Genomic DNA, 26078 nt, shown 5'->3' with positions numbered 1-26078 from the left:
AAGGTGTTCATAGATAAAATTATATAAATCTTTAAATTGTTGCAGTTGTCTCTTTTCCACTCCTTTGTATTTTTACCTTAGCAACCAACATTTGCTGTTGGTTTTCAATCTGCTGCTGTTGTCTGGCAGCCATATCTTGAAGTTCTGAGAGTGTGAGTTCAACGCGTGGATTCCCAACCTGCAGAAAGCACAAAGCACTACACTAAGATGATTATTTATTTACACACGTTGAATTTTGTGACATCAGAAACCAGACATCAGTAGTCTAAGAATGTTTTTAAGTCCCAATTAGAATCTAAAATACATTTTCTTTTTTTTCTTCCTCTGAGCTTTGCCAGAGTTTTATGCATTTGGACCACAGCTAAAAAGCAACCAACAAAGGGATTACAAATGCCACAAATCAGATTTTCCAGAAACACAAGATCAGAATTTCATAACATGTAATTTACTTGTTTGTTTTCTGTTTCTAGCTTTCTGAATACCCTTGGTTCTATGGGAGTATTGTTCTATATGTTATCTCTTGGACATGTACCAAATGTAACAAATACTTGATGTTCCTGGGTTTTTATTTTTTAGATGAGACTTTTTCCTTAATTATGGTGAACTATGTATTTTGTGAGCAAAAGCACATGCAGGAATTAATTTCTAACAATTATTATTCAAAGTGTAGTCTCTTTAAAAATCTAAGAGTCTTTCAGGCTCTTAAGCCTGGGGGGAGAGGTGGGCTTGAGAGCCCTAGCTCCAACCCAAGCCCACATCAAAGCACTGTCCTACACAGATATTTTTACAGCGCGGAGTCTGTGGACCAAGACTGGGAGGCTTGCTCCGAGAGGCAGTGCAGACATGTCCGCAGAGGGGCAGCAAGAGAGGCACCCCATCCCTAATAACAGCTCCCATAGCAGAAGAGGAAGGATGGACCCCTATAAGAAGGAAGGCAGTGGGAGGCAGAAGATAGATGATACCATCGGGAGAGAAGAGAATACAAGGCGGAAGAGAAAAGTTAACATGAAAAAGCAAGGAAGTGGATGAAGAAGAGAAGCAAATATGGAGAAAACAATGCTGCTACTCAAAGAAAGAGTAGACCAAAAGATAAGAGAAAAAGAGAACAGAAAACAGTACACAAAAATGAAAATGGTACAATGCCAAAGAAGGAGTAAGACAGAGAGACAAAAGGGGGGGGAAGATAGAGAAAGGGAAAAGCTGGAATAGATACATCTTTTAGGTTTGATAATTATTTATTTTAAATGTGTTTATTTTTATTGAATTTCTATGGCAGATTTCCAGTTTCTGGCCTAAAGGTTGTCTCTCCCACCCTTATTTAAATTGAGCAAGTTACATGTGGTGTTGTCATGAATCATCTCAGTGGTCCTCTCAAAGAAATCCTAAAGACCATTCTGACTTTTGCCAATACATATATCAAAAAGAATGCACATGGGGCTTTTTTTGTTTTTAACTTCCCAGTGAGCCATTACAAACATTGAATCTATTTCCCCTTGTAAGTATTTTCACACTTGCTTCTTATCAAACTGTCTGTACTGAACCATCTTGATTATCACTTCAAAAGTTTTTTTTCTCTTACTTAATTGGCCTCTCAGAGTTGGAAAGACAACTCCCACCTGTTCATGCTCTCTGTATGTGTGTGTATATATATCTCCTCAATATATGGTTCACTCTTTATGCATCCGAAGAAGTGGGTTGTAGCCCACGAAAGCTTATGCTCTAATAAATTTGTTAGTCTCTAAGGTGCCACAAGTACTCCTGTTATTTTAGTGAAAGTAAAGATTTTCACGCTTCAGACAGTCATGAAAATTCCTCATAAGGATTACACACAAGATGGCCATCACAAGCTTTAAAGAGTTAAAAATCCTATTTTTTCTCCCCCACAACAGCACATGAAAGCAGTTTTTCTCCAGTGGCAATAAATATTAATAAAAACGAGAAAAACAAACAAACAAAATATAGGAAAGCTACCATTTTTTGATGAGCTATTACAGCTTAAGATCCATTTTTTGGCAGATTTAATATAAATTAAATTGAGGCCAACAAATTATTGTGCAGTGTTTTCACAAATTTTGCATGTGAAAGGTAACAAAAACCTTCACAAAACTGAAGCCAAATCATCTAATATTTGGGCAATTTTAACACTTTGTTAATGAGGAGCAATTACTGAATATTATTTACAATTTGTAAGGCACTTTCAAGATATGAAATGCTAAGTATTGTTTTAACAGGAATCTAATATACTATTCAAATTATTTCAATAATCTCATAGTCTTTTATTAAAAAACCCAAGTCATTTCTACCTATACACTCAGGCCTTCTACTCTGTGAAACATGTTCATAAAAAGATTTTTTTTTAAAAGTGGGAGTATAAAAAACAAAGCGAAAGTAAATTCCCAAAGTTGAAACTGCTCTCTCTCTCTCTCTCACCAAATATCTGCTCTGCTACACTTAGATAAATGAATGTTGCAATACCAGAACTGCACTACATTCTTGTCAAACAGAACATAGTATGCCAACACCTGAATAGTTGGAAGAGTTGGCAGGCGAAAATAGTGCAACTTCTGTTACAACTGGTTTGAAATTTAATGCAATCAGTAAAGTTTAGAAATGAAACAGGCAGGGTATTGTGCTGGCATTGTAATCATTCTACATTCAGTGCAGCATTTGAGCCAATGTATAAGATTACATTATTAATAACGAAGTTAAATGTACACCATATCCTACCCCATTACAAGCACTCCCAAAGAAAAATCAAAGGAAGTTAAAAAGCGCTTTGGAAGTGTTGTGAGATGAAACTCAAAACAATGCTTACACAAGGGAAGAGAGATTTTAAGATTCATAGACAAGGCAAAGGAACAATCACAGGGAAATCTAAGACAAACCCCACATATCCTAGCATCTGAGAGGAGATCTGGTTCAGAGTCTCTGCTCCTTGGTCCTCCCAAGTTGCCTTGCATTATAGTTCTGTAATGATCTGAGCTGCCAACCGATCCTCTGCCATACCAGTGTCTTAGCCCCAACCCCAAGAGAGGAAAACTCCTGCTCTGAAATCCGCCAGGTAACAGAGAAACAGGGCACTTGAGCAACTGACCTCCAGCTCTGGAAATCTACAGATCTCCAGTCTTTGTGTCCCTGCAGAGTGGTTTCTTTGAGGTCCAAGTAGTGGGGAATGGAAAGCAATGATTTTGACAAGCTCACATTAAGGTGGGCTTTCTGCTTCTTTGTTGCCCTTCACAATATAGAATGAAAAGAAGCAAAGGTTCCCCTAGTCACAAGAACAGACTCATAAAACTACTGTATATTCATATTGCAACAGGGATTGCTGCATGGGGGGGGGGGGAAGGAATGGCAAATAATGCATTTTAACATTTTTTATATTTTATATATAACAATATCTTAACAATATCACTGTAACTTCATAGTCTTCCTGAGAGGTCATACTTTACAACACAGAATATTTAAATGTTCCTTTCAGATGAGTGTCCTTTTTATCCAATAGCACCCAGTGATAGCATAATAAAAAGTAATATGCACATAGTCATTTCCTATTGTCAAAGCACTGCACAAACACTTTGCTAATCCTTCAAAACATTCCTATGAGTTAAGTATCCTTCCCATTTGACAGATGAGGAACAAACACAGAGGATAAGTTACTTGCCCAATGCTACATACTAAGTCAATAGCAAAGCAAGGATTAGAACTCAGGAAGGTTTCATATTCTCATAACCAAACTCATTCCAGTACACTATTCTGCCTCAATATCTGCTAATTAATTCAAACTTTGTTTTTTGGGGATTTTTTTTGACTGAATTACATTTCATTTTTATATAAAGGAAACGCAAATGATTTCCATTCAGGTTTTTATTTTATATCCATCCTGAAATTCAGATTGGAAAGAATTTTTATAGACATTTTAATTTAGAATACAAGCTGTTTGTCTGTCATCACTTACCCTACAGTAAATCAACAAATGTGCAAGTTTAACTATAGCCTGAATATATAAATTGTATATACTATTACATAAACTCACACATACATACACTCACACACAAAATCAGCTCAGATGCATGAAAGCAGTTCAGTCACTAGGGAGATCCAAATTTGGAATATTTCCTTTTCAAGCTGCTAAGGCGTCAGTATGATATAAACATGACTCACTTAAATTCCAGAGGGAATTCCACTCTGTGAACACCTCCTGCTGGTCATATTATAGAGCAGAATTAGAGTTCATATTGGAAATAGTAACCCATGTAACCCTACTCCTAGTAAATGTCAGCATCAATGGAAACTGTTTATAAAAGATGAATAGGTGATTAAACGGGTAGGGTATGGAATAGTGGCCCTAAAATCAAGGGGTATAAAAACACTTGCATAATGTCTAGATCAGATATAGAACACTTTAGTATTAATTTGATTTACCAAATGAGGGAAAATCCTAGATATTAGTAGTTTGTACTAATTTTTTTAAGTAGCATGACTGTAACATAGACATCTTTTCCACAGTATTCTCCTTTATAGGTCTCATACCTTCTCTAAGCTTGCTGCTTACTATTACCATGAAATGGCCAAGACATTTTACAATGAGCTATATATTAAAGCAGGGCTCAAAATGAAAAAGAAAGTAGCAGTACTTTTCTAAGTTCCACCCACAAATCAGCATATGTTCACTTAAAGACACAAAGATAAGATACCAAAATGAAATGCTGCTCCTAGTATATTGTGCACATGTTGAAAATAATCACACGTGCTCTGTTGCGTTTCTTAGGCTTGACTCCCTATAGGGCTCAGATACTCTCTGGGCTCAGCTGGTCTTCTTGGGCTTGGATCCCTCAGTTGGGCTCAGGATATCCCTGATCCTTTTTGTGTTTGGTGGACTTCAGGCTTGGCTCCTGACTGGTAGGGTGCAGATGCTTCCCGGTTCTCCCTGCTTGATGGCTCCAAGGGTCAGAATGGGGAAAATAGGTAGTATTCTCCCATGCACCACAGACTTTATACAAAATGAGACACCACTTGCACTAAACTGTGCAGATCTGCAAAGTCCTTCCTTCTTGTATGCTTTGATCAGCAGTGAAAGTTGGCAATACTGACATTTAAATTATCATCCTTAAGCTTCAGACTGCCCCCTCTCTTCCCGCCTAAGACATATGGCAGCAATCCACATCTCTCAGAGCTATTGTTCAGAATGTCTGCAGACTCAGGAAAACATCGCTGCATCAGGTTATTTTGTTCACATTTTCAAGATCATCATCCCAACAATAAGGCTAAACACTTTTTTCCCCCCCCCAAAATGAAAGCTCAGATCCTGGAGTACAAAATGACAATCTTTAAGAAAATAATTGGTTTTCAGAGCCACCACAAGCCATCCCAATTTGACTCCTGATAACTAAGAACTCAGTGCGCTACTCTAGATCAGTATGTTTTATGCATATCTTTTAAAATCTATTATTATGCTTAACACATGCCACAGCATATAGAACAGGAGAGCATGATAAATTCATACATTAGCCTCTCCTTATAGAAGCCTCTGAGAATATTTGTATATAAACTAATTTCATAGTGCAAAAACATTTAACTTACATACATAAAGGTTTAAAAAAAGCTATTTATATAATCTGCAAAAAACAAACAAGAAAACCCTGACAGCCTGCATTTTAGTTACAAATCTTCTCTAAAACTTCTAAATCTTTATTTTACTGAAAACCATTATGGCTAAGTGCCTTTCACTATTAAAATAACTACACAGTGTTGAGCAGGAGAAGGGGAGGGAGGAGATTTAAACCTGCAGTTTCACTCGCTGCTGCCTTCTTTTCATCCACATGAGAAATGAAGTACAGAAACCAAGCAAGATTCCTCTTCAGTTTCAAGTTAATTATTTTCAGAAAGATTGTAAAAACCAACATATGTTAGACGTCCCACGTACAGTAGCATAGTCTTTGAAACATCAGGAAATTTAGCAAAAAGGCAAAAATTCCAACATATTTTCTCTTGTCAAGATCTAGTTGAATAAATCAGTTTGTTTCAACCATTTTATCTGATGTAGTTTATAATAATCTGTATTCAATTCAAGCAAAACTACTGAGAAAACAAGGGAAAGTTTGGAACAGTTTTTTAGTCAGTCCAAGTCCTTCTTCAGAAGTACTGTTGTGTTACAGTATAATGCAAAACAGCACAGTATGTATCCTTAATGAGATCATCATCCTTCCAATAAATTTCTTCTACTCATACTAGCTATTACATGGCGTCACTCGCCTTTCACAACAAACCTGAACCTATCACATTTAAGCCTTAAAACATCTCCCTATTCCTGCAGCAAAGAAAATCTACCTCCTCTGGGATTGCACTTTTTACAACAACAACAAGAGCACTGTAAATATCTACTCCTCCAGATTCCACAAATTCACTTGCAATATAGTGATAAGTTCCAGGAGATGGGTCTGCTGAACTGTAACTTTCTTTACATTCATCACTTGGGAGTCTTACACTCTAAAATGAACTCCTAAATAAATGTTGTTGATTCAGTTATCAAACATTACAGATGTGTAATAAACTACCTCTCAAACAAAAGCATTCACAAAGTACTTCCCGTCTATGCCCATGAATTGCTTACAGGTAGTAAACATTTTTTTAAAATGTTGCACCTGTTTTGCTCATCGTATCATCTTGAAAGCTCATCTGGCAAGAGCAATTTGCAACAAATAACAAGGCTTGAGGGGAGGAAGGATATCCCAGTGGTTGGGGCACTGGCTTGGAATATGGAAGACGAAGATTCAGTTTCCTGTTCTGCCAGTTCCCTGTGTGATCTTGGGCAAGTCACTTAGCCTCTCTATACACCTCAGTTGCCCATTTGTAGACAGGTTTCAGAGAGGTAGCCGTGTTAGTCTGTATCAGCAAAAACAACGAGGAGTCCTTGTGGCACCTTAGAGACTAACAAATGTATTTGGGCATAAGCTTTCGTGGGCTAGAACCCACTTCATAGATGTATGAAGTGAAAAATACAGAAGCAGGTATAAATACATGAAAGGATGGGGGTTGCTTTACCAAGTGTGAGGTCAGTCTAACGAGATAAATCAATTAACAGGATACCAAGGGAGGAAAAATAACTTTTAAAGCAAAACCTAAAGTTAATTTCCTCAATACTAATTTCTCCCTACTGTTACTCACACCTTCTTGTCAACTGTCTGTAATGGGCCACTCTCTTACCACTTCAAAAGTTATTTTTCCTCCTTTGGTATCCTGCTTGTTAGTCTCTAAGGTGCCACAAGGACTCCTCATTGTTTCATCTGTAGACAGGTATTGCTGGAATAAAAACTGCCCATTTCAAACATCATGAAAAAGTGATGTCCCTACGAGCTGGTCATGGGATACCCACATACAATGGGGCTTGAAATTTTAATTTCTGATGTATGATTCTCCTGCTGGTGGCTACCATTTTGCGGAACAGTACTATCTGTGGCACTGGCGAACCGAAAGTCAGATTATAAACCAGTTTCTGTACTATTCTATTACTAAACCATCTCAAGAAATGCCTTACCATTTAAATATTTTTATCATTTATAAAATATATATGTGATTAAATAATTATTTCCACATTTCAGTCTGGGTACTCTGAAGTCTATTTTCTTGATCCTCTTGTTTCTTCTCTTCTTCCTTTACAGCATGGTTTTGGGATAGAAGTATCTCTCCTGTTGTCTACCCGCTCTCCTGGCATGTCTCCCCCTACCTACCTAATTTGCTTATGAGTCATAATGAAATGGCTCATCTACAGGCAGCCCAGAAGACTGGCAGAGGAAACACTGCATCTGAACTCACACAGAATTTCTTCAACAAGCAGAGCATCTGTGTAATGCAGACAGACATTCTTAATCAATGAGGATAGATCCCAGGAGCTTCCATCCAGCCCACTCCCAAAGACCCTATCCTTCAAGTTAAAGTGAGTATCTCAGCTGGCTGTTAGTTGTACTGCCAACCCCAACTGTTCAAAAGTCGTAAGAAAAGCCCACAAAACCGTGAGATTTAAAAAATACACTGCAGCGGGGAAGAAGCCTTCAGAGTTCAGTCAGGTCACATTTTCCAGATTTTCTCCATAACCACAAGGGCTAGAAACTTTCATAATAAAATAAAATAAAATAACCAGAGAATCTCAGGATTCCAGGAGCTGTTGCTTGAGGAAAATAACAAATATTTTGCAATTCATAATAAAGTCACAAACACTGGCAACACGCGTTAGCTGTAGTAGAGATATCCATTACAAACCCTTAACCAGTAGTTCCTGTCCACCCTATTCTCCCCCTCCCCAAGGACAGAAAGGAGATGAAGATACTGACACTGCTTCCTCCCTCTCCAGAGTTCTGCACCAGGCCAGGGGAGCCTCCAGTATCACCAGTCTCCTGAAATAGGTGGCTGTTGCCCAGGGCTCCACCTTCTCTCACATGTTCTTGCCCCTATGTGCTGCCTTCCTCTCCCCATCTGGTGTGCTGCCCCTGAGCCCAGTGCTGCCTGCCCCCATTCCCTCATTTACGTTAGTATCTCAAATCCCCTTGATGTGGTGCTGCTGCCCCTTTACACCCACACCTAGCCCCAGGTCCTGGCTCTCTATTCACTAGAGGTGTCTTCTGGGACTTGCCCAGATGGCATCTCCCTTCTCCTCCCATTGTCTTCAGGGGACCACTGTGTCCCCAATCCAATAGACAGCAGAATCTTCAGGGAAAGGGAGGTAGCCATTCCCAACCCCAGCAATGCCCAGGCCTTCCAGCAGACTGACCTCTGCAAGCCATGAAGTAGCTCCACCTCAATTTAAGGCATTCCCTGCTAATAAGGGGTTTTCTCCAACACATGCATAGGGAAACCCCTCCTACAGAGGTGGGGCTTCCCCTGGGCCAGCAAAGTTCAGTCTGCCTACAGAGCTGAGCAGGGCCATGTCAGATGGAAGTATGGCCATTTTTCTTCTCCCTGCTCACTAAATTCCTTGCTCTGTTTGATTAGACAGCAACCTCTCCCTTGTTAGCCTCCTCCAAAGACATGAGGGGAGACCTGGCCACATCCTGAAGACAGATGAATGGGAGAGGGGGAGGTCATCAGAACCCCCCAGAAAAAAAAAACTGGTTAGCAATAAGGTTGGACCTGTGGTTAGGTGGGAGAGGGAAGAGTTGTCTTATTTTGAGGTGGTGCTAGGGGGTAGCAGCACATCAAGGTTTGAAGGTAGCATAAGGGGTCGGGCTATATGATGGGGCGGGAGTAGTCCTGGCAGCAGGGGCACATGCAGAAGCAACAGTACAAAGTGGGGAATGCAGCAACAGCCACCTACTTTAATGGGGTTGGGGATTTCAGGAACCACATCCCTATCCTGGGCCTCATGGCCAGGAACAGAACTCTACAGTGTGAAAAGAAGCAACACCAGCATCTTATCAGGCTACAAGGACGGGGTAGGAAGGGCTAGAAGGTGGCAACAAGTTGTTTCTCAGGTTTGGAACAGCTGAGAAGTGGGAGTTTTCCATCAATGTGTGTAGCAGTTATATGACTGGCTGCCCTTTTCTAACAAGTGGGGTATTAGGGAAAAGCAGGCAATGAGATGAAAAAGTTTATCTAAATTAGTTTACCCTCAGAGGCATGTAGAAGGGTCTAGAAACCCATAAGCAACAGAGAGACTCCACAGAGTTGGCAGATCTGGGTGTGGGTAAAGGTGCTTGTGGAATGGGCAGATTTGGAGGGATGGAATGGGTGTGAAGAATGAGTGACTTCAGAATGGGGGTGTGCACATGCACATGCACAAGAGGAGTTGTAGAATGAATTGAGGTAGGTGCAGAGTTGTGCCTGGCCAGTGAGGTCCAGGTTGGAGGCAAGGCTCCCAGAATCCTCAAACATCACCCTCAAATAGGTGGCTGCTGTCCAGCCCCCCACCACGTCCCTTATGTGCCTCTTCCCCCTGCTGCATTCATAGGGGAGGGAGGAGAGAGCAGTTCTGGTTGCTCCACTGCCCGTTTCCTTGCCAGACTGCAGAAATCTACAGAAAACAGGATAGGAGCTTGTCTGTCTGCTGCATCTAACAAAGGATTGCTACATTCCCCCAAACAACCACCCAGGACAGGGAAAAGGGGGAGAAGCAGAGACCCACCAACCAAATATAGCTTTCCAATTCTATGCCTTAGTCCTACTGCAAGCTAAGGTACCCTGGGGGCTGCTATGGACTTAACCTAACTGGCTATGGTGCCCAAGAGACCATAGCACAGTTGGGAATTGCCAGAGTGCTGCAAACTCTAGTCACCCTTCCTCAACACAGCCTTTTCTTAATGCTAGGGGCAGCAGGGAGAGGGATATAAGAGTTGGTTACTCTGGTTATTATATCCACTGAAACTTCCAAGTGGTTTCTGCTGTCTTTTTACCACCTGAACAGCACAAAGAAAGCACCACAGGGCAGAGAGTCTGCTCCGAAGTACTTACTGGGGCCAGTTGGCCTTTTGAGGTAATGTTTGGCCCTCAGCCTGAAAACCACCGAGTTAAATACTTGATAATCCCCTCCCCACACCCAAAGTCTAATTAAACAGTTTAATCTTTTGTGACTTCCCTTGCCTGTATTTCATATAGGAAGTTGACCTTGTTATGGTATGGTACATTTTTGGAAGTGTTGTGAACAGACCTATATTTAACATTACAAAATGAGTATCTGGTTCTATTTTAACTAAAATAGAATGTTTGCTGATCTCTGTGCAGATGACATTATTTCCAGTTTAATGGTTTTATCCACAATTCTGCCTTGCATTTTTTAAATTAGGTCAGAAAATGCCAGCAGCAGAAATCCATTTAAAAATCCAATGATTAAAAATCCAGTACCTTTTTTAGGCTCATGGAGATGACCAAGCTAATCAAACACAGATAAAGCAAACACAATTTCAGAAATTAAAAAATAAAGATTAACGAAGTTAACATAAGCTATCTGCAGACAATCATTAAGTACGATTGTGTAGTACAACCTTCAATCTAGCACAGATTTAATCTGGTAATTTTATTTAGACACCTACAATGGAAGAGCATTCAGTATTTTTGTGCATTAAATAATACTCAATTACTTTAAAATGCAAAATATTATACCAGCTGTACTGCATCACAATTTGCAGACGAATTTCACTTTTCCTATATTTGTCAAAGTCTCGATAGCTCTTCCTAAAAAGGAGTATTCTGGTAGCAACCCCTACTTCATGCTGACACAATTGGATCAGTCTACAAATAAAGGTTTTAGGCTACTTTAAGTCCCAAACTTCAGAGCCAATCACTTATTAATGTTTTCTCCAATGTTCAGAACTTTCAAGTGTAATAACCGCTTATTTTTCTCTGGCAAAGCAGACCAGCGTCTATCCTGGTATTAGTTTCAGAAAACAAACTAATTAAACAAAAACAAGAACAGGAAACTGACTCCACGACTTGGTCCTGCCTCAGCTCAGGGGATTGGATTTCTTGAGGTTCCTACCAGCCCTACATTTCTATGATTCTATAACAATTAAAAAAGCTGCAAATGGATGTATTTACCTATTTTACAAATATATAGTGGGCACATGTTAATAAGTATTGGATAAAACAGGACTGCTTATAAACGATTTCTACAGTATAAGGAAAAAAGTAAATGAATTCCAAAGAAACTTATAAAAGAACACAAAAAACAAACTTTTTTTATTCAGCTACACATGCAAGTTGAAAATACCATAGTTTTTACTTGCAGCAGCACAGAGACATATATATTTCCCCTTCTCATCCTCCTGACTAGAAACATATATCCATTTAACAAAAAAAAACAACCAAAAAAAAAAAAGCTTTTCATGCATAAGCATGGAAGTAACTTGCAGGAGACCAGTTATGTATAAAACTTTAAACTTGTTTATGGTACCAATCTTTTACTCAGAGTAATTATGAGTAATAGCCATGTCTCATTAAGCTTTCAAAGTAAACATTGTGAGTTTCTTTAAAAATAAGCTTTTGGAACTCGATTTTCTGGGTATTAAAGAAGAAAAACATCTTATTTTGATATGCCAGTCCATTGTGGTTAAAAAAGCATATCATTACAGGTCTCTTAAATAATATGGTTAGTATCAAATGTGTTTATTTTTCCCTTAAGTAATGGTTTCAAATGCTTTGTTTTACAGTGGTGATGTCATACTGTTTACATGATAATGATACAACAAAATATTTCCAAAAGCAAGTACAAATGCATTGAAAAATAAGTAGCCTGTATTTGAAAGCAATTTTATGATTAGTGTGTGACTTGTACTTCTCACAGATAGCTCCTCACGTTTCCTTTTAAATAATTTACTTGTCATATTTTAAAATGACTACAGTTTTATAACTTACAATTAGCAGCTTGTGTGTTATCTGTATGCCAAACAATAACCTGTTTTTCAGAATTGCATTTTCAATGCTAAAAACTATAGTTATTAAAACAAACTAGTTTGCATTCTGGTCATGTGACTCCAAAACCACAATAACTTAAATTCAAGTGAAAAAGTAATACAGTACTTTAATGAACTGTTTGCAAAACAAAATATTATTTAAGTGTAAAACTAACAATTTTTGTAAAGTAATTAATTACCTGCTGGATACTTTCCCATGTAATTGTAAAAGAGCACATCTTTATTTTGCTGCATTGCCCATCAGCTGTAAACTCTTGCGTTCCTTCAACATGCTTCAACTCCATTTTTTCTGCTATTCTCTACCTACAGCAACCATGTTAATTGTTTAAGCCAAGTTAGCAAATGACCACAGAAATCCTACATGATGAGCTCTCTCTCATGCCTTCATGGCTAGGTATAATCAATAACAAGTAAGGTTTTGTATCTTTTTCTACACTAAACAGAGGGACTTTTCCCCCTATCCTTTATCAATATGGAAAGCTGTCTCTCTGCATTCATCAGCAATCAGTGAACGGAAAAGGCTAGTGGATTTTGCCAGCAGTGAAGGACCTAATCATGGCGAGATCAAGCCAGCTGTCAACTGTAATCAGCTTGATGTATTGCACTTTTCCATAGCCAATGGAAAATGTTGAGCAATACTCTTTTCTTTCACAGTTAGTTATAGGGTTAAACTGAAAATACTCAAATGCAGACAATTTTGATTTTAAGAGACAATAGAATGTTTATTTCTTTTTTAGTTTTGTAATATTTACAAATCAATGCAAAAGTCTGGGTATCACAGGTTGTGAAAAGTCATTATCCCGCTGCCCCCTGCATCCCCGCAATATTTGTTGTTTAGAGTAACAGAGGATCATGTTGATTGAGGTGTACTGAAATCTGTATCTTTATTGCGAGAAACTTACTGTAAAAGGCACAAAGTAAACATCTCACACAAAATGAACATGGTACAATTTTGTGGAAGTTGTCAATTCTACGCTTAGGGATTTTCTCCTCCAAACTTGTTTGTTCTTAAAACATGCAAAAGATGAATGAATGAATGAAACAGTCAGCAACACAGCATTCATACTATAATAAAAGCAAGAAGTTGCATCATACAAAAGACTCTATCAAGCCAAATCTAGACCCAAATGTTTTCAATTATTTAAATCAACTCAAGTACTTCCAATCCCTACGTAAACCCAAAACAAAATACTGAATCTCATTACGCATTGCTCATTCCTCAATTCTATCCTCCAGCATAGCACACTTCTAACAACAGAGAAGATGAAAACATAAAAGGCTGTCAGTGTTTTACTACACACACACACACACACACACACACGTCCATTCTTTCAGGAAGGGAATTCACACATGAACCTGATTCAGGCTTACATAAGAGGTCCAGCAAAATTCATCTCCATCAGGATATGGAAAAATCATGTATCCAATCCAACCACAATAAAATATATTTTCTGGCTGCATAGAGTCAGACTTCTTTTTAGGCAAAAAAGACCATCTGGGAGCTACAGCAAGATCCCCCAGTAATACCATGTGAAGATGGATAAAAAAAAATTAGGTTTAATTCCCTTTCTCCTAAATTAGCCAAAAATAGACTCCATCTTACTGCTACTTGATATTAAGAAGATGGTCTGTGGAATAGAGATGGCAACAATTGGAACAGGAGGAGGCTGCATAGGCAGCAAAATGGAGGATCTGTTGGTTGGAATAAGGTGCCTCTTAGAGCGTTGGGGGCGGGGAGAGAGATGCACTATACACAGGCTGAATGGACAGGAAAATAAAATTAATATGAGACCGAGTGTGTAATGGGCATGTCAGTGAAAGGAGCTGAGGAGGCCACTGTATATAAATTATGGGCCAAGGGAAAGATGAAAGGAGACACCAGTCAACAGATGGGAGGATGATTTTAGACGATGTCTTGAAAAGGAAGATTTTGCCGCTGATAACAGCCAGAGCCAAAGGATTATGTTGCTGACTGGAGCACTGCAGTTCTTTGATCTGGGGAAGAAACTGGTACATAGTTGTAAGGGAATGCTGGAAAAGGGATATTAAAGCAATATGATAACTCAGAAGCACTATGACCCAACAAGGTCTTGATCACCAGGCATGGCATGTCTACTAATAATGAGCTCACTTGGCAAATCCTTCTGCCCATTTCAAAGTGGGACTAATTTGAGTTGCAAATATGCTTTAAAAACAAGGGATGTATAGATTATAAATTTCCAGGACCAATGGTCCTAAACATGGATTTACTCAGTGGCTTAAAAAGAGCTCTGGACTGGAGCAGCCTAGCAGGAGGCAGCACCAATAACCCAGTTTGTTCTCCTAAAACCAAAAGATCTCAAAAGGCATATGAAAAATCAGAATGGGCTCAAAGGCTTCCAGAACAGAAGGCTGTAGAATTGAAATTCTTGGTTCTGACCTGACTCCTACTCTGGTGGCAATGATGATTCTTTATCTTCCTCTTCTCAGGGCCTAGACCTGAGGAAGGGTCCTTCTGATATGAATGCTTCCATGTCCCCTTTTTGCAGAAAGAAGAGAAGCCTCAACATATTGCCCAGACTGGACATCAATGGGACACCAGAACGAGGTGTCAGCTGGTCATCAGTACTCACCACTAACTTTATCAGAAGTGATGCTGGAATTTTGGAAATGGCTTGGAGAAGTTTTTCAGCTGTGACTGAAAGAAGAGACCACCTCAGGATCCCAACTATAGTTGAGCTCTTGGAGTCCAGCACCAAGACAGCTGACTTTACTATGATCTCCATATTCAGAGACCTAACTGGCACTAGGATTATCTCTGCACTTTGGAGAGGCCTGGTGACCTGTCTGCACCATGAGCAATTGACTCATGCTCCTGTGCAGAAGAGATGGAATTCAAAGTAGTTCCAAGCATCAGTGCAGCGACCTGTACCACAGAGGGCTCTAGCAGATTCCCCTTTCTCAGATATGAGGGTTTTGTAGCTGAAGAGAACCTCTTGCGGACCTGTAAAGAACCAGGGCCAGTTTATTTCTGTTCCAAGGCCTGAGCCTAAAGTGCTTCCTGAATCTTTCCAAGCAGCTAAAAAAAGCCTTCCAAGTTTGTTACCCTGAATTAAGAAACTACCCTTCATGAAAATCTCAAAGAGATCTGGGAGTTCTAGTCAAGCAAGAATTCAAAAACCATTTTGGATGCACTAGAGTTGGTTTTCACACTGGAAGCCTGTAGCTTCCTAATTCTTATTTTTTCCTCAGGTTCTAATAGTTTGTTTAGTTTTTATGTTTTGTGAAGTATAGGACATTGCAGAGCCTCTGGAAAATGCTTTAGCCAGGTATAACAGGGTATGCTGGCCCTTTAAGACTAAAAGGGAAAGCCTTGTGCTATGCTACTTCGTTTCAGGGGGCTTTCTGTGTTTAGACCCAGGAAACTTAGGAGGCAGACACTAAAAGAGGAAGTGGTCCTGGGGTTGCAGTTTGTGATCTGAGGAGAACCCAGGCTGCTAACTTGGTGCAAAGCTCAGGAGGAGAGCCTTGAAGTGTAGGAGAAACAAGACTTCTAGATCTCTCAGCCAGTGGGAAGGGATCCTGGGAAATTAAGTCTGAGTCGCTCAGATTTGTGGGCCATTCTGTGAAATGAGGCAGTATAAAAAAAACCAACCTCTTTGCATTAGAAAAGAGGCACTAAGATGAAGTGCTGTCAGTCTCCACCAGAAAACAGGAAGAACTCCATTTTGATGTCCAGATTTGTGCATAGACTGAAAATCTCACAGTATTTTAAAAGTTTTAAAATTTCTTTATATGAAATTGTTATATGAGCTTGTTTGTTTGGATTTTGGACATTCCAGACTCTTCCCCAGAAGTCTGGTGGCAGAATAAGCAACCCTGGGGACAGCTTTTGTTTTGTTTGTTTTTAAGAGAGGACTGCAGAAGTGTGACCTTCTTAGAAGGCCAGCCTGTTATAACAGGTACCACCTTTAACACTGCATGTGGGAGTAAGAGTTTAACATTAGAAATATTTAATGTTGCATGTTTACATTAATTAATGTTTAACGTAGTTGAAGAACTGGGTCTCTTTCTAGACCAAGCTCTTTGCTCTTCAACTTTTCCCCTCCTTCCTAAATTCTTTTACTGCATACAGAAAGTACTACACAGATTTTCCATACCAGTTACTATAGCCGCAAAGGCCCAGGCTTCTAAGAGAAAAAAGGATAGAGAGAAAAAGATTGCTTAAATGGTTTCTGAAATATAGACTACTTAAGCTTTGAATCCCTAGCCTTATAAAAACCAACATATGGAGGGCGGAGGGGGGAGAGAGGCACAAGGGCGGGGCCTCAGCACAAGCGAGGGCAGGACCTCGGGGAGAAAAGGCGGAGCGGGGTCAGGAAGAGGAGCAGCGTGGGCGGGGCCATAGGGGAAGAGGATGAGCAGGAGCAGGGCTACAGCCCAGCCGCCCTTTTGGCAGCAGCACTCCAAAGGCGGCAGGCCAGTGCATCTCCATGGGGAGGTGCACCGCATCCTGTTTGGGGAGGCTTAGCCTCCTCTGGCCTCTTATATCGGCCGCCCATGATAAGGCATGTTTTTCTAATCCTTTAATCATTCTCGTGGTTCTTCTCTGAACCTTCTCCAATTTATCAACATCCTTTTTTAACTGTGGACATCAGAACTGGAGACAGTATTCTAGCAGCAGTCGCATCAGTGCCAAATACAGAAGTAGAATAATCTCTCTACTTCTTCTCAAGATTTGTCTCTTTATGCATCCAAGGATTTCATTTGCCCTTTTTGTCACAGCCTTGCACTGGGAGCTCATGTTCAGCTGATTATCCACTCTTCCCAGGATAGTGTCCCCCATCCTGTAAGTATGGCCTACATTCTTTGTTCCTAGATGTATACATTTACAGTTAGCTGTATTAGAATGCTTGTTTACTTGCGCTCAGTTTACCAAGTGATCCTAGTTCACTCTGAGGTCGGTGAAACGTGTTCCAAAATGCCTAGTGTGGTCAGGAATAAGGAAATGGAGCAGGATTCCAGGGGTGCTCCTTCCAAGATTGGCTGGGAGGGTGATGACTGGCTCCCGGAGTCTGCTCTTCAGGGTACATTGTAGGGACAGAGGTGGGAAAGGGAATGTAGTTGAATCCTGGTGGCGATATCCAATTCAGAAGACATGTCATCCCCTGTGTCCAACAGAGAAGCTAGGGGGTGCCAGTACTGGCAGCCAAGTTGGCTACCTGGCCAGGAACATTTCCAATGCCTACTAGTTCAGATAGACTGCCTGTGCTCCTTCTCCAGCCCACTCCTGCTTCCTGCTTTACCCCATGCCTGTTTCCATGCTAGCCAGCCCCTGCATCTGCTCCTGCCTTAGCCAGCCACCCAGCGATTCTGGCAGGAGGAAAGACCTCTGGCAGGGCTTGAAGACTGGGTTTCAGGCATAACCTGCAGTTTTGGGCATAACACACAGGGAGAAAAGACCGCAAATGAGGGAAGGCTGAGGGCAGCAGCCCTAGCCATGGCCAGCAAAGGTTGGTGGGGAGGAGAGGGGGGCACAACGGCACAAAACTTGTGCCGAAAGGAAGAAATAAGAAAGGAAAGGAAATAAATAAGTAAAAGACAAAAAAATGATGCACAAAGCAAAGGTAAGCTAATGGACACCACAGTGCTCTGTCTTTAGCTCCAGGAGACCGAGAAGGAACTGGAGCAGCAGTGCGTATGCCCCTCCCTACATACCCAGTGTGTGGAGCACAAGGATATAGAAGAAGCATGCAGGGAACCCATGGACAATCTGATGAAACTCTCCAATTGAAGGCACATGGGCACAGGCATACCAAACATGGAGCACCCATAAGGAAATATACTTGAAGATCTAAAATTTCACAAGTCTCATAATAGGCATTGACAGCAGCTCATTTCTACTACAATCAGAATGGTACGTTATATATAAACAGTTTTCCAGACTGATTACCTCTAGCCTATGCTCAGTAAACAGTTACACAATTTTTTAATTTTCCAAATTAGGTTTACAAAAAATCCTGATAAACGAGGAGAAAAAAGTATGTGTGGGTGGGAAGTAACACATATAGTGAACTATTATTTGGATTGCTACTATCTATATTTAAATTTAATTCCTATTTAAGATCTAAGATATCTTCTGGAAAGCTGTAGCTTAAGGAAATACATTCTTTTATTTCTTTATGCTAGAAATAGTAACTATTTTTCTGCCTCCCACACCTACACTAGTTTTAGAATCAGTCTGAAAAGACTACAGATTTTTTCAGACAGTAACTTCATTTGTTTATGCTATCATTTTAAGCAGGAACATTTCAACAAAATTATAGGTTACAGACAGATTGTTTTCAGGATTATGTCACCACAATGCTTCTAGTATTTTTGTTTTTAAATCCTGCTGCATATGAAGTCCTATCCTTAGGTTTAAATCACTTGACATATTTGCATGCATTAATGTAAAGCTATATAGCTGTACATATATTTAAAGATTTACATACTATTATGCTAAATCAACCTAAATTTCACTGTCATTTAAGAAGCCACAATAGAGCGTCTCTCTTACAATAAGTTAAAGTGGCTCAGCAAACAATTTATTTTTTTTTAAAGTGATAAAATATTGGCCATTACAGCAGCAAAAAGCACCCTGGTAGACCAGGGTAGAATTCTAAATTACTGTCTCATTTTCTGTCCATAAGCTCTCTCAGTTCCCAGAGTTTTCAGCATTCATGTATGGCCCTGGTCTCTGGTGTATTAGAGACTTGAGGGCTAACTTTACTGCAGCTGCTGCTGCTTCTTCAGAGCGGCAACCCTTTCACTCCCCTCACTACCAACAGAAGGATGAATAGGAAATTCCATAAGGAGAGATGATGTAGGAGATCTAGATTTAGTTCTAATGTTCCCCTCTGTCAAATCAAATACTAAGAATAGCTGCTTCTGTGCCTACATAAACTTAGAAAGGAAAAACTATTTTTCTATCTGAAAACTGACGAGCTCTCCCAGTCTGAAGCTACTGGGTTGCTTATTCCATCCTCCTCGCACTAGAATATTTGAACCAACCTGCTTGTCAGGATGTTGGTACAAACTACAATAACCCATTCACCAGACAGCAGTCAAAATTCAAAAACAAACTTTCGTTATCTACCTACTAAAAGATACTATCAATTCCCATTTGTATCTCCTGGTTGAGGTTTCCAGACTAGGGAAGCGTAAAGGAATCTAACTTCCAGTTGGTAGGAAAACAGAGTTTCCTGTTTTGCTTGAGATTCTCCTAGACTGAAACTAATGTGATTTGCCTAGAAGAACTCCAAAACCCTTAGGGAAGGTAAGAGCAGCCTCAAGTTCTGTCCCACGCTGCCCGGTAGCAGAAGTTCTTCCCAGTATACATCCGAGATAAAGCTTATTGAGCTTGTCTCCCTTCTCCAAACTAGGAGAGAGTTCTAGCATTAAGAAAAACAAAATAAACTGTAGAGAGACCTACTCTATAATCTATACACTGCCTTCCTTTCCTCTTCTTAGAGAAAGCTGCCATGTCAAAAAATTCTGAGTTAGGATGAAGAGTGGGGATTTTTTTTTTTTAGTGGGTGCCACTTCTTAACAAATAGACTGTCTCAGGTGCCACTTCCAGTCCCACTCATGTCATCACAGCATCCCTGTACAACTGCAGTAACTGCCTACATGAAAAAAAGTATTTTTAATCTGTATTTAACCTTATCAACATTTTGTCCTTTTTGATATGTTAATCACACTAACCTACTTTTATTCTGCCTTTCTTCTACCTTCCCCTCTCCCCTCCCCTCCCCCCGGCTTCCCTCCACCATGCTCTTTTGTGCTTGGCCCCTTTCTCCTCTCACCATGTACCTCCAACATGCATTTGGCTCTCTTCTCACTTGGACATACCCGGACACCTGGTCCTCTTCTTTCTGCTCCCCAGCCACCTTTCCTCCTGGCAGACAGAAACTCCAGTCCCACTGGTGACTCATTTCCTCTCCTGTGTTACCAGTGGCCCCTAGTGGATTCAGCTATTATTGCTCTTCCTCACTGTTTCCAGAAAATTTGCAATGAAGAGCTTAGATACCTGTAGAAGCAGCTGGCACCATATGAGCAATCAGCTCTCCACAGACCATTGTTTTGAAACCACTAATATAAAGCAACAGTGGAAAACACTAATATAAAGCAAGTGGACTACGAGGATATCAAAATCTTGACAAAACTGGCTCAAGTATATGGGTGAGAGGGAAAGAGAAGCTGCTACTCATCAGTGTGAATGTTATTCAGCAGCAGAATAAGGATTACTCCCTTCTGCTCTAAAACGTTGGTTTTCAAACTTTGCTACCTGTAAGTCTTCCTTGAGCCAAGAAAAATCAAGGCTGTCCTTGTAGCACGTCCAATACTCATCCCTGTTCCAGAAGCTAGATCCATCATGAGGATGGCCCTAGCAAATTCACGGTCCATTGTGGTCAATTTCATGGTCATAGGATTTTAAAAATCGTAAATTTCATGATTTCAGCTATTTAAATGTGAAGTTTCAGAGTGTTGTAATTTTAGGGATCCTGTCCCAAAAAGAAGTTGTGTGTGTCGCAAGGTTATTGTAAGGGGGGTTGCAGTACTTCTACCCTTACTGCTGCTGGCAGTGGCACTGCCTTCAGAACTGGGCAGCTGGAGTGTGGTGGCTGCTGGCTGGGAGCCCAACGTTGAAGGCAGAGCCACCGCCAGCAGCAGCACAGAAGGACAGCATGGTATGGTACTGCCACCCTAACTTCTGTGCTGCTACTGGCAGGGCACTGCCTTCAGAGCTTGGCACCTGACCAACAGTCACCACTCTCTAGCCGCCCAGCTCTGAAGGCAACGCAGAAGTAAGGCTGGCAATACTGCGACTCCCCTGTAACTCCCTTTTGGGTCAGGACCCCCAATTTGAGAAACACTGGTCTCCTCATGAAATCTGTATAGTATAGGGTAAAAGCACAAAAAAGACCAGATTTCATGGGGGGAGACCAGATATCACGGTCCGTGATGCGTTTTTCATAGCTGTGAATTTGGTAGGGCCCTAATGAGAGTGGCCCCTCTCAAAAATTTAGGAAGTGAGATTTTGAAAGACAAGATTATCTACCAGCCAAGCCAGCTATAAAGTAACATTCCGTTCATAACATGACTTAAGTCCTATGACAGCCATACACCTTCTCAAATGGCAAATTTGGAAAAAGTCATTATTACACTAATTAGGACTTTTTGGCTCTGCTTTGTCTTCGTCATGTTCTCAAGATAGCTATTTTATACAATTTAACCTTTTGAAGGACAACCTTGATTTGAAAAAACAACAAGGAGTCCAGTGGCACCTTAAAGACTAACAGATTTATTTGGGCATAAGCTTTCGTGGGTAAAAAAACCACTTCTTCAGACATATGGTGTGAAAATTACAGATGCAGGCATTATATAATAACACATGAAGAGAAGGGAGTTACCTCACAAGTGGAGAACCAGTGTTGACAGGGCCAATTCGATCAGGGTGGATGTAGTCCACTCCCAACAGTTTTCACTCCATGCATCTGAAGAAGTGGTTTTTTACCCACGAAAGCTTATGCCCAAATAAATCTGTTAGTCTTCAAGGTGCCACCGGACTCCTTGTTGTTTTTGTGGATACAGACTAACACGGCTATACCCTGATAGTTGAAACTTTGATTTGTTCCATCTTCTCATAACAATGGCCACATCAACAAACTAAAATAATAGAAACAGCAGCGTTTTCCAATGTTGTTCATAACGTTGGCAAGAAGGCAAAAATATTAATCTTCAGTTCAATTCAGGAATACAATTTTCCACTGGGGAAACTGGAAATTTGGTATCTTACAGAGGAAAGAAAAACTGACCTTGAGAAGCTACCCTCTTCCCCATGCTCCAGGCAAGGGGAAGAAATCTAGATGTATGAATCTCTTCTCCATAGGGACGGGGAGAAGTCACGTCATGAGAACAGTACAATTCCCTCCTCCAAGGAGGAAAAGTTGGTAAGATTGGAAACAAAAGCCAGGCCATGAGAACCTCTACTCAGTCTCTGGTACCTAGGAAGAACCTGACAACAAATGCTACCTCACACAGACCTTGTTTCATTCTTATGGATGATAAATATTGCTTTTATAGCAATGTATGTTTAACCTTTTGAGGAGACTTGCTCTACTATTAATATAAAAGTCTCCCTTTTGAAAATAATCTGATAAAAATCAAACAGTAGTTTTCCTCCTGACTTTAAAATCACCACTACTGATGATCAAAAGTAGTGATCATGTAAACAGAGAGAGCTTCCCAGAACAGAAAAGCAATTGCACACATGACTAATACCATACAATTACTCAAGCTGAATTCTAATAAAACAGATTTACTGTGATTTCATCCAGCAGTATTGATTTAAACACCAAGACAAACATTTTTATCCTACTACACAGCTTTCTATGCATCAGTCACACTTTCAACTTTCTCCAGTTAATTATATTTGGCAAAATCAATATTTCAATAATGTTAACACAATAAGAGTACAGTAAAAATATACCTGATTATAGAAAATTTGCTAACTAAGTTTTGTAAGCTTCTTCAGTGTTCCATTGTATTGTATTTATTCTAGAGCAGTACAATATTCAGCATTCCAATAACAACGAATAAGCCTAATGCATTATGTAAGAATAAGCCTATTAAATCCTTGAGCCTGAAACCACGTCTTTCCCTCCTCCCCCTCCAGTTTGAAACTTGTCACAAACAGAATATTAGTTTTCTATGCTTCTCGGAACTTGCATTATTCCTATCATTAGCATGTGTATTTTTATATATACCACAAGAACTTAAATCTGTTTAACCCCTTAATGTCAATGGGATTTAGTGCTTATAGATGGGAAATTTTGAATTCAAACACAAATTGCCATGTTTCAGATGAGTTTAAACAGCTCATTATAAATTCTTCCTTTGTGGCTAAAAGCAGGAGTTTGATTATTTATTGATTATTAATTATTATTATTTTTAAATACTGACCTGAAAATCTTTTTACAAAAACTTAAATCAACCATTTATCATGTTATGAACCTGAGTCATAAATGTAAAATTAACATCTGCATGCTAATTTGGACACAAAGCCATACTTTCATCAACTTTAACACTGTCAACAGGTGGTGATTAAAGGGAAAATTATGTGTGTGACTCTCTGCTTTCAGAGGCATAGGAGGTCCCAGATGACGTGGAACTAGTGTGGTGTTCCTGCATACGGAGGGCAGGATTTGGGGAGCTATATAGAAGCTATGCATCCCTTGCACACCATGGGGCTGTTTCCTCTGTGTGCTATCACCAAAGAGGTTGAAGCAGGGAGATGGAGCAGCATAGCAGAGGCTCTGTCAGCAAGAACCTCCAAAAGAACGAGGGGGGAAATTGTAACCCCATGATCAATAGCTGTTTGGTGGCTGGAGGAAAATTTTCTTGCACTGTGTCCCTCTGGAGAACATCAATGCACAAAACAGCTGCTAAAATCATAAGACCTACTGTGTGCCTGAATAATAACAAAAAAATGAATGGAGGCTTTTCGGCCATCTTTAAAAGTGCACATACATCTTAGGTGCCTATAGCTGGATTCTATTCATTTTTGTGTCTTCAGTACAATGTTGAAGAAGGTGCAATTGCAGGACCAGCTATATCTATACTACCACAATGAATGTAATGGGATGGCATAGGTATAAATGAGGGCAGAACATGCCCTGAAGAATTTTCTTTGATGTAGAAGATGCATAAGAAGGCAAGAAGCTAGCAAGGTCACACCCTTACGAATTAATAGTAAGAATTTTTACTATAAGATGATGGCTGATCAGTCAGAAATGACAAGGGGTAGAAAGACCGCAGTCTATTAGTCAATTCCAGGATGACAGTGAGGCATCAAGGTAAGGTGAGGTATTTCCAGTAAAGACAGGGAAGTATTAATGCCTTAATAAGGCATTATTAAGATCTGTTATACTGTGTACAATTACAGTCATTCATGTCCAAGAAAGATTCATTCTAACTGGAACAGGTGCAGAGATGGGCTAGTAGAAGAATTAGGGAATGGAGGGCCTGTCTTATCAGACGCGACTAAAAGAGCTTGGCTTGTTTAGTCTAGCAAAACAAAGGCTGAGAGGATATCTTCTCTCTATACACACACGCACACGCACGCACGCAGGCACACACACACGTAAACACCAGGGAGGGAGAAGAGCTATTTAAGCTAAAGGACAATGTTGGCACAAAAACATATGGGCATAAACTGGCTATGAATAAATTTAGGCTGCAAATTAGAAGAATTTTTCTAACCATCAGCGGAGTGAGGTTCTGGACCAACCTTCCAATTGCAGTAATGGAGGCAAACAACCTAACTAATTTTGATAGAGCTTGATAAATTTATGAATGGGATTGTATGACATGGGTTGCCTGTGGCAATATAGGACTGGACTTGACGATCCAGAAGGTCCCTTCCAGTCCTATGTACCAGTGATTTCAGGTCCCAGGTTTGAGTTTTTTAGGCCTGGGGGTTAGAAAAGCCTTATTTTTACTTGAAAATAGGAAGTTTAAATGTGGAAATAACTGAAACACAACAAACAGGAACAGGTTTCAGAGTGGTAGCCATGTTAGTCTGTATCAGCAAAAACAATGAGGAGTCCTTGGGGCACCTTAGAGACTAACAAATTTATTTGGGCATAAGCTTTCGTGGGCTAGCACCCACTTCATCAGATGCATGGAGTGGAAAATACAGGAGCAGAGAATCAAACAGGGAATCTCCACAATGCTATTTATGTGTGAGAGAACTTTCAAAGTAGAAATGTACTTTGAAGTTTTACTAAGCTAAACACAGGCATAAAACAAAACAAACAAAAAACCAATCCACTGTTACAAGGCATAAAACAATAAATAGAAGTGGCTGTGAAATACAGCATGTCAAAACTCTCAGCTAGCAGGGAAACTCAACCTACTTCACCGCAATCTAAAAAGGCACCTAATCCAATGATTCCCCTAATGATTGCTAAATCAGGAACCAGCAGTAGAGAGGAAGTTCATGTAAGAACAGATGTTTGACTAGGTGGTGCTGAGGGACACCACTTTCTCATAGTAATCTGGTGGTTCTTTATCAAACAGGCAGGGGAGGAGAGGCAGGAAACCAAAAGGACAGTCAGCAGTTGGCAGGACATTGGGCTGCTTTTGTGAGATTGGGGAGAAGATTAAATTTTCTGGAGGACAAGCAATTCTCTATGTTCTAAGAGAGTTAAACTGCACTCTCCCATTCCCTTTCAAAAATACAATATTGAAGCTTAAGCTTCAGTATCTTTCTTCCAGTTCCCAGCCAGAAGAGATGAATTTAACAGATGGTGTTACATTTTAAAATAATGGCAATTTGCAAATAAACACACTGTATTTATCATTTGTTACATACCCCATTCTCTGTACGTTTCTCCACAGGTATATTTATTCCATTTCTCTGATTTTGGGTCTGACGCCCACCTAGAAATAAAGTATCAATCTTATTAGCAAGGGGGGTTTTTTTGGTTTGTTTTTAATTCAGAAGGTTTTCACTGTAAAACAACAACTATATCTGTACAAATTACTATCACTCTTTAACAAATCAGCTTTTTGTAAGTTTAATTTCCTTCCTTACAAACTACAATAACTACATTATATTTGTCATCTGGTAAAAAAAATCAAAAGCAATTAAAA

At 40.0% G+C, this 26078-nt stretch overlaps 1 protein-coding gene across 1 annotated transcript in view; it reads right to left on the bottom strand.

Annotated features, from left to right (window-relative positions):
- The window catches only part of PPP1R13B (protein phosphatase 1 regulatory subunit 13B), a 106340-nt gene that overhangs the window by 26930 nt on the left and 53332 nt on the right, over positions 1–26078 (bottom strand). Inside the window, exons 4-5 of the mRNA XM_065402337.1 lie at positions 25798–25865; positions 77–178 (exon numbers count right to left, since the gene is read on the bottom strand). Coding sequence (XP_065258409.1) covers positions 77–178; positions 25798–25865 — 170 coding nt within the window. The remainder of the gene's footprint in view (positions 1–76; positions 179–25797; positions 25866–26078) is intronic.

Source organism: Emys orbicularis, chromosome 4, assembly GCF_028017835.1.
Source record: "Emys orbicularis isolate rEmyOrb1 chromosome 4, rEmyOrb1.hap1, whole genome shotgun sequence".
Classification (NCBI taxonomy): domain Eukaryota; kingdom Metazoa; phylum Chordata; order Testudines; family Emydidae; genus Emys; species Emys orbicularis.
This window is presented reverse-complemented; position numbering and strand designations above follow the sequence as displayed.